The sequence below is a fragment of the Momordica charantia genome, assembly GCF_013281855.1.
Source record: "Momordica charantia cultivar OHB3-1 chromosome 4 unlocalized genomic scaffold, Mcharantia_2.0 BLBB01000004.1, whole genome shotgun sequence".
NCBI classification, from domain to species: domain Eukaryota; kingdom Viridiplantae; phylum Streptophyta; class Magnoliopsida; order Cucurbitales; family Cucurbitaceae; genus Momordica; species Momordica charantia.
The window spans coordinates 25,372,761-25,382,345 of record NW_028275162.1 but is presented as its reverse complement, the minus strand read 5'-3'; the positions used below and the strand labels follow the sequence as shown (position 1 = coordinate 25,382,345).

Sequence of the window (9,585 nt, the reverse complement as noted above, 5' to 3'; positions counted from 1 at the left end):
TCTTGGGTTTCCCATCTGGATGATGGAGCACACATTGATTAGTTTTTTTTTTCCTAAAAAAACAAAATAATAAAATATAGACTAAATAATAAAATGGCGACGATTTTATTAATAAGGAAAAAAAAATGAGGAGGGTATTTTTGTAAAGTAGATTCCCAGGTCGGTCTCCAATTTTACCCATCGCCGGGTAAGAACCAAACCGTCCCTTAATTTTCTCTCCGCCGACGACCGTCGCATCAGTTATTCGGAGTCGCTATCGCCGGCAGATCATGGATTCGTCGGACCAGAGTTCCGAACTATTTGATGCGTTCCCGCCGATTCCATTCACCCTCTTTTTGCCGGAAGATAATTTTAGCCTCAACATTAATCCTAATTCCGACACAACGATCACCACGGGCATCACTCCAAGTCTGAACCCTAATTTTGGTTCGAGCCAGTTTTTTCCATTCCCAGTTCCCAAGAAGCGGAGAAGAGGCAGACCTCAGCGAAGTGTCACATCGTTTAACTTCAATCCCCTTCCTAACGGCAATTTCAATGGCAACAATGGCATTGTCTATTCCTCTTCATCAGTTTCAACACCAGCACTCAGAAATAGCGTTGAAATTTCTAGCGCTTCCGTGCCGAACGTCCCAGATGTGGCCGACGAGATTATCGTCATTAATAAAGAATCCACTGCCGAGGCTTTGCTTGCGCTGACGGCCGGTTTTCCTGCCGATCACCTAACCGAGGACGAAATCGATGCTCGGGTGGTCTCTGTCATCGGAGGTATTGAACAGGTGAACTATATCATTATTCGGAATCACCTTATTGCTAAATGGCGTGAAAATGTGTCGAATTGGGTGACTAAGGAGATGTTCATTGATTCTATACCTGCACATTGTGATACTTTACTAGACACTGCTTATAATTATTTGGTTTCACATGGGTATATAAATTTTGGGGTTGCCCCTGCAATCAAAGAAAAAATTCCTGCCGAACCATCTAAGCCCAGTGTAATCGTGGTTGGGGCAGGACTGGCAGGCCTGGCTGCTGCTAGGCAACTGATGCGTTTTGGTTTTAAAGTGACTGTTTTGGAGGGTAGGAAGCGGGCAGGCGGGCGGGTATATACTAAGAAGATGGAGGGAGGAAATAGGGTATGTGCAGCTGCAGATTTAGGTGGGAGTGTTTTGACAGGTACTTTGGGAAACCCACTCGGGATTATGGCCAGACAATTAGGCTACTCTCTTCATAAGGTTAGAGATAAGTGTCCACTTTATAGTCTGGACGGGAGGCCCGTGGATCCTGATATGGACTTGAGGGTGGAAACTGCATTCAACAATCTCTTGGATAAGGCAAGTATGCTTAGGCAGTCAATGGGCGAGGTTTCTGTTGATGTTTCTCTTGGTGCAGCACTGGAAACGTTCTGGCAGGCTCATGGGGATGCAGCAAATGGTGAAGAAATGAACTTGTTCAATTGGCATCTTGCTAATTTAGAATATGCAAATGCAGGTTTGCTGTCAAAGCTTTCACTTGCATTCTGGGACCAAGATGATCCGTATGACATGGGAGGGGATCATTGCTTCTTGGCTGGGGGCAATGGAAGGTTGATTCAAGCATTGGCTGAAAATGTTTCAATTTTATACGAGAAAACAGTGCACACCATCAGATACAGTGGTCATGGTGTGCAGGTTATTGCTGGAAATCAGGTATTTGAAGGTGATATGGCTTTGTGCACTGTACCTCTTGGAGTTTTGAAGAGTGGTTCTATTAAGTTCATCCCAGAATTGCCTCAGAGAAAGCTAGATGGAATAAAGAGATTGGGTTTTGGATTGTTGAATAAGGTTGCTATGCTTTTTCCTCGTGTATTTTGGGAAATGGATCTTGATACCTTTGGCCACCTATCTGATGATCCAAGTCGTCGAGGAGAATTTTTTCTATTTTACAACTATGCAACTGTTGCTGGTGGTCCTCTGTTGATAGCCTTGGTTGCAGGTGAAGCTGCTCATAAATTTGAGAGCATGCCCCCAACAGATGCTGTGACCCGGGTTATTGAAATTCTTAAGGGTAATAGTCTTATGCTCACGCCTTTTTTCTGTATGGAGTCCCTGAACTTGAACTGTCTCCAACAAATTTGTCAACCATTTCCTTCTTGTGAAGGTTGTTAGACGTTGCATGGTCACATGTTAGATTTTTTACGGCAAGGGGCAAGAATAAATGGGACATATTTATGAGACAGGGATATTGCAGTTAGACTTTTCTAGCACACTCGAGATTTGGATAGGAATCGTATATTTGAAATCCTAGATTTTAATTGATGTCCTTTGATCGTGTCTTCCTAAATTGCATTGATTTATTTTTGTCATTCTTTCCTCTGAAAGCTTTCCTTTTTATGGGAAAGTAAGAATTTTTATTAAAGAATGCCTCAGATGAAAGATTTTAGCAAGAAAGGAACTTTTTAAGAGAAAATTAAGATACATCGGTACATCACTTTTAGAAACTTCCAATCAAGAGAATCCTAACTTTTTTTCTCTACCTTTGTGTCTTTATCTTTTTCCTTTTTTTTTAGTTTTAGTACTGTGTGCTCTCAGTGGAACCATTTTTTTATGAGATATTGTTTATTAGTTGTTAGTTGTCTTTATCGTATATTCTTACAGAAGTGTTTTTTTAATATATATCTTTGAAATGATTACTCTTGTTAAAAGATTCTTAGCATAAAGGGATGCAGGTATCTATGAACCCCAAGGAATTGATGTCCCAGAGCCTATTCAGACAGTCTGTACGAGATGGGCTAGTGATCCATTTAGTCTAGGCTCCTACTCAAATGTTGCAGTGGGGGCCTCAGGTGATGACTATGACATTCTCGCAGAAAATGTGGGAGATGGAAGACTCTTTTTTGCAGGCGAGGCGACTACAAGGCGATATCCTGCAACTATGCATGGCGCTTTTCTCAGTGGACTAAGAGAAGCAGCCAATATGGCCAAATTTGCCAATGCTCGAGATTTGAGGCTGAAGATAGATAGAAGCCCTTCCAAAAATGCACACTCTTGTGCCTGTCTTCTTGCAGATCTATTTCGAGAGCCGGATTTAGAATTTGGAAGCTTCTCATTCATCTTGGGTCGAAAGAATGCTGATCCTAAGTCAACAGTCATTCTAAGGGTGACATTCAATGATCCACAGAAGAAGAACCATGAAGGTTCAAAATCAGACCAACAGCACACAAATAAGTTGCTTTTCCAACAACTTCAATCACATTTTAGTCAGCAGCAACAGCTTCATGTTTATACTCTATTGTCAAGGCAACAGGCGCTTGAACTGAGGGAGGTGCGAGGGGGTGATGAAATGAGATTGCATTACCTTTGTGAAACGCTAGGGGTGAAGCTAGTGGGTAGAAAAGGTTTGGGTTCTAATGCCGATTCTGTGATTGCTTCCATTAAAGCTGAAAGGGGGAGTAAGAAACCGTCCTCAACTTATTTAGCTCTTAAATCAGGTGAGCATGATCCACTTTTCCCTCATTTCAGTCAAATTTACTGTAGATAAAATTTGAACTTTTACTTGGTTTTCAAAAGGGACATTGAAGTTGAAAACCAGCACTCTGAAGCGAAAAGCAGTTAGGTACTTTTAAATGTCTTAATATCTCTTATCCCCTTTTACTTTGACAATCTGTTATACGAGATTGATTTTCCAAACTTGGTAATTTTGCTTCTCTTCTTTAGGAGGGCCAAAATAGTGAGAAACAGTAGTAGATTAGCAGCTCCTCCTGTTTCAAGCACATTAAATGATCGAGTATCGGAGAACATTAAACCGATGGATCAAGACTCGTCTGCAGCAGCCCTTCGTCCAGGTAAATAGTCTGATCCACTTAATTATAAGTTGGATGTTGTCGCACCTTGGTGAGGGGTACGTTTCAGATTTTTTTGAGAATGGATTTTCCATTGTTATTAAATCGAGCCTTAGCTAAATAACCAACTAGCTCCCTTACCTGGAATGTAATGATTTAACAACCCCTTGCGCTGTATTGAAGTGTTTGGTTATGTTGAATAACTCATCTCCAGACCTATTTTACATTTACTTATTAACTATTTTGTGTTTTAATCAGAAAAGAAAGGTATGTGTTTTCATCTTCTTTTTTTCTTGCAATGGTCAACGACTGATAAGATTGGTTTTTCACTCTATTTTCTTGTCCAAAATACATGTCATGATCCAACCTTCCCCTGATGGAATTTCTGGTGCCTCTCACAGATCAAAACCAACATGATACACTGAAGCAATGAGTAGATTTCTTCTCAGACTTTCGATGCAATTGATCATTGAAGGGGCAACCTTTTGCTTCCAAGCCATCAAAACGTAGCTCCCTTTGGAGCTGGCTGAGCTGCAGATGACGTCTCCTACCTGGGATTCATTGATCAAAGGCTTACAATGACACAATTGGAACATCTGATTAAACTAAGTTCCTCAATATAACTGATATTACTGACCCGGAAATAGAATCAGCCACTAGCCATGGCTGTAGTCTTTAGATGCCAAGGTTATTTTGCTGTGGAAAAGCTTCAGCACCTGGTACAGCCTTATGATGAGGGCTCAAGGGAATCAAAGCAACCAATGTGGACATCGCATGTGGTGTTGGGTGAAAGACTTTGAATTATGTACTTCAAGTCGATGATTAGAATTGTTAATTAGAGAGCAACTTTTTATCCTATTCTCAGTGAATGTAAAAATGGAGACAAGTGGTTGCTGAGAAGTGTGCTGAATAGAATGAAATGGTTTATAGGCATTCTTGGACTTTAAAGGTCTCTTGCTTCTACATTTCCTTTGTAGGCCTTCCACTTTATTGGTTACTTCTGTTCCAGATGTAAGTTGATTGGCAAAATGTTTACTTGTATACTGCAATAATGGAGAGAAAGCCGAGTGGAAATGTTAGTTTTAGTTGTATTTTAGACACAGATTGGAATATAATTTGTTTTTATCATAACTTATTACTAATTTTGTGGAGATCTTATTATATTCCTAATCTTTTTGGGTAAAAAACCAATATTCTTCTTCATTTTTTAGCCTAAAAATTGCAGGGGTGGAGGGTCAAATGGTTTACCTTTGGAACGGTGGTAGTTGAAGCTTTATCCAGATTTGAAGATAGCTTAAAAGGGTTAGGAAGTTATAAGTTTGAATTTTATTATTATCATCATTTTTTTTGTAATATCAGGTTAAAAATTGTTTCCCACTCCATTCGCAATAAAGAATAACTAATTCGTTCTCTTTTCTATTGATCTAAACATGATTTAATAGACGATGCATTATTAACTTTTCAAGCCTCCCATTTTGATGAATTTAAAATAATAATAATCATCATCATCAGTGTTTTGTAAACTAATAATAATCATCATCATCAGTGTTTTGTAAAAAGTTTATTTACTTTATAACAAAAATGTAGTCTGCTGAAAGAAAAGAAAAAAAAATTAATTAATAGACAACGCCCCACAAATATTTATTCCAATAAGATGATGTTACAAAGCTATAAGAACACAACTCTTTACTAGTACAACTCATGGAAAGACGTCCCTAGAAGTTAATGGTTGGCCAAAATGATGGAAGAAAAGTACATGTGTTTGAAGTGGTTTTTAATTCATCATTTTTACAGTTAAATTAAGCATTGTCAACTCCCCGTGAATGGTCTTTCCCTGCGCTCAAATCTATAAGCTTATCCAAGCCGCCAGCCCCTCCCAACCACTCCTCCAATTTTGCTTCCTTATCAGCCCTGAAATCATCGAAGTTATCGGACCCCGAAAGTAAATCGGGGTCCAAACTGGCGTCAACCTGGTCGTCTCGTTGCAACTCATCGTTAACTTGACTAGACAGCGGCAGCTCATTAGTAGAGCCCAAATCTGGCTGTGATGAACTAGAACTAGCGGATGCAACTGATGGTTGGTTAGATTGTGGGTGTAGTTTATCGACTTCAACTTGTGCCAGATCGTCTTTGATGTCAAGCTGTGGCCACTTAAAGTTGCTGGCCTTTTCTCTAGCTGACTTGAATACCGTTGAAATATAACCACCACTGTATTCGTTGTGCGGGGCAACAATTGCACTTCGCCCCCACGTGGCCGATCTCCAAGTGCTTATTCTCCCTGTCTTCTGCACACCAGAAGTGTTGTGGATCAAGCCCCTTCTTGGTTGTTTGGTTGACATGATAGCAAGAGACTTCTTTATGTCTCTGATCATCTCATCAGCAATAGGAAACCCATATTCTTTCATCGACCGCAACATGGTAATCGAATCCTCTGAATCTTCTGTGTGCAGAGTTGTTTCATGAGACTTGTCCACCACACGATTTCTCAGACCGACAACATTGGGAACAGCATTTTGTGTATGCTGCTGAATATAGAATAATCCAGTTGAAGGTTCATTTGCAATATACTTGATCATCTCTGCCAAGCTTTCGGTTATCTCCACAAAGCCATCAACTGTGGAGAATCCATACATCTTTTCAAAGGTGAATGGCAGTTCATCACTGGGTTTGTGAAACATAACAGATGTAATTGCTAATCGAAGTGAAGGGGTAAAAAATGGAAGACAATCAATGAATTGTTGAAGAACTAAAAATACTAATTGTTCGGCCAAGTTAACAACACTAATTATCAGATCAAAATAGATTAAAAATTCAACATGATAAAAATATTTAATGAAGTCTAAAAATTTACGAAAAATGGCAACCTTCTTATCTCCACGTCGTCCATATTTCCCAGTCTTGCTTACTTTTGGCATTGGCAGAGGTCTACAACCAATAACTAAGTTTCATTAAAAAAGCAGCTAACCAGTTTCAATTTGCAGTGCAGATCTCTAATATAACGTGCACATACACTAGCTCTAGTAAATGCTAACTAGTATGGTGCAGTTGCAAAATGAAATAAAAACATAAACCAAGAAACAGAAGCATGGACAAATGAGCATCTAATCCAAGAAGATAGACAAATATTTTTACACCTCAGTTTCTTCTGGTTTCTTGAAGCAAAGAAAATGTATCCATTTTGCCTCAGTTTCTTTACTCAATATCATTTTTATAGTTTCATGCCATCGCATCTAAGGTCCGGTCCAACTATGGATCATATCTGACACCTAGAAATTGAGTCCTTCACTTTTCTCTATTAAGACCCTGTTACTTCACCTATGATGATTACAAATCGACCGTGTACACTTGCTGATGTGCATACATACGCAATGGTCCCAAAGAAGTACGAGTGATCTGCTTAATTCTAGTTGAGATTATACATTTCAGACTTAATTAACCAACATAAAATTTACCAAATAACTCGCTAAACTGTGATGAACCTTCATACTTGGGGAAGGGAATGCATTTTTGAAATGCCAAAGCAACAAGCAAGACCAACAAACAGAACTGAACTGCTTTGTTACCATGCCATGCCTGGTCCAGTTGATGTGGTTTTTTATAGAACTTTGAGACAAACTATTGTGGTTGGGTTGTGTTCACATGGTTTTCGATGGTTTCTTCAGGCAGTCAATGCGGTTTTATCTTAAATTTTTGCTGAACCGACACATAAGCTCAATGTCAGATTTATACCGAGGGGACCAAAATCAAAGTTAACCAACCAACAGCAACTTACACCCCTAAGTTCCCACAAGATTAGTTAGTTTTGTGTATTTAACCCAGCCCCTTACTGTGGTGACAAAACAATGGTTTTCTATGGCTCGATTTGATAATTTATGCATTCAGATGAAAGGATCCAGCAAATATTAGCTTGAAAAGCCTGAGAGATAATATGCCTCACAAAGAGTCGATGACTAACTACAGAGAACGTGAACCAATGTTAATCAGTTATTTGCTACAACACAAGGTTGATTTTATTTTATTTGTTATTAATCAGAGCTCAATATATAAGTTGATTATGGCAGAAATCATTGATTCTTTTCTTATGAGAAAATTGTTATAATTTGTATCTTGTATGACCTTGTATTTCACAATTTTATCCCATCGAAACAAACTATATTGCTTAAAATTGTTGAGGATCGATGACTATAGTGAAACATAGATAAAATAACAAATCAGTTGGCACCAGTCCATCTGTGAATTTATCTGAAGCTGAAGCTGAACTTACTCCCCATAACATGTCAAACCTCAAAAGATAGTGGGAACTTCCTAAGAAACTAACATTAGAAAGAACCTCATTCTGATCCTTACAAGATTGCAATAGACATTGAAGTTGTGCTTCAGTCAGAACTTCCTAGGATCATAATTTACATATAAACCTATACTTAAGATTCCTAGAAGATTGGAATTATTTTTATGAGGAATGGACAATTTCATCTGCCCTTCCGATAATTGGGTTCACCGACAATTTTATTTTTTATTTTTATCTTTTTTGATGAAAAGCCAAGCTTTCATTGAGAACGGGCTCCAATCAAGCAAGATCAAACCTAAGGAGTAATTATAAAACACTATAGACACTGAAGCCCAAAGGAAAACATGAAACCGGGCAACAACCCACACCTCCTCCCCAGATCTCTTCGTCCATCTAACAATCCTGTTGTTCCTCTCATACCACAAATCTCATAAAAAAAATTAAAAAAAAAAAAAAAAAAACTCGCCTGCTTGCTACAAAAACCCACCCCTCGGAGGTTTGTCGACGATATTTTATCTTCAATGACCCACCAAATCGATAGAAATTGGATTCAATCTAACCATGAAATTGTGTACAACCTACAGCTATCAATAGATTGCAAATAACAAACAAAACAATTTGAGCCTATCTACCCTTTTCGCTACTAATGCTAATACCTTCATGTCTCAGCTGAAACACAAACACCTCCATGTTTCAGATCCAACGCCAGCACTAATTTCCTCCATGAGGTATCATTCGTCTCAAATATAAATAACGAAGAATAACTTATACTTTCTTAACACCCAGCTAAAATATCACATCATCAAACAATTCAAAGAACACAAATCTAAAAACAGCATCTTCATTCCCCGTTCTTAATCTAATGCTTACGATGAGACGAATGTAGAAAAGGCGAAAGAAGAGAAATAAGAACTCACAGAAAACCCTAGAAGACCAAGCCGCCGGTTATTGAAATTGCTTATCCAAGAACCCAGCAGTGGGTTATTGAGGATCGCGAAGACACGGCAGATAAAGCTCTGGAATTTGTCTTGTTGTAGCGTTATGGGAAGAGATTTCTGTGGAGTGGGACGGTGGCATGTAGAGACAAATTCGACTTTCTTCCGTGTCAGCACAGCTCTGATGACTACGCGATCTGTTCCTCTGGCCGCTGCTTCTTCTTTTGCTGAAATTTTCTCTTTCGCTTTATTGTTTTCTTTTTGTTTTTGGTTGCTTTATTTATAATTTATTCTCTTTCCATTCATATATAGTAAGGAGTCTAATAGATGATTTAATTATAAAAATGTTTAACCATATTTTAAAATTTTAACTTTATGCCAAGCGTAACTCACCAAAAATTATCGACTTATTTTCTAATCAATAAATTGTGAATCAAACTTTCAACTATATTTTTAACGATCTTTTAAAATATACATATCTATTAGATATTTTTCAAAAATTTACTGATCTAATAAATATAAAATCAAGTCATTTTTTAAATCTA

At 38.3% G+C, this 9,585-nt stretch overlaps 2 protein-coding genes across 5 annotated transcripts; one reads left to right on the top strand and one right to left on the bottom strand.

Annotated features, from left to right (window-relative positions):
- The first annotated feature begins 125 nt into the window (after window positions 1-125).
- FLD (protein FLOWERING locus D-like protein) lies at window positions 126-4,959 on the top strand. The gene is made up of 5 exons (XM_022278495.2): window positions 126-2,043; window positions 2,705-3,466; window positions 3,546-3,591; window positions 3,693-3,820; window positions 4,219-4,959. The coding sequence occupies exons 1-5, from the start codon at window positions 270-272 to the stop codon at window positions 4,248-4,250; spliced, it is 2,742 nt and encodes a 913-aa protein (XP_022134187.1). The 5' UTR covers window positions 126-269; the 3' UTR covers window positions 4,251-4,959.
- A 474-nt stretch (window positions 4,960-5,433) lies between these two features.
- LOC111006508 (MEF2BNB-like protein) lies at window positions 5,434-9,297 on the bottom strand. Of its 4 annotated transcripts, none has more exons than XM_022278491.2 (3): window positions 9,023-9,297; window positions 6,682-6,742; window positions 5,434-6,478 (listed from the first exon to the last, which is right to left on the bottom strand). In XM_022278491.2, the coding sequence occupies exons 2-3, from the start codon at window positions 6,702-6,704 to the stop codon at window positions 5,617-5,619; spliced, it is 885 nt and encodes a 294-aa protein (XP_022134183.1). In that variant the 5' UTR covers window positions 6,705-6,742; window positions 9,023-9,297; the 3' UTR covers window positions 5,434-5,616. The 4 variants fall into 4 exon arrangements, with proteins under 4 accessions (XP_022134183.1, XP_022134186.1, XP_022134184.1 ...); XM_022278494.2 differs by having other exon boundaries at window positions 5,434-6,431; XM_022278492.2 differs by lacking the exon at window positions 6,682-6,742.
- Between the last annotated feature and the right edge of the window lie 288 nt (window positions 9,298-9,585).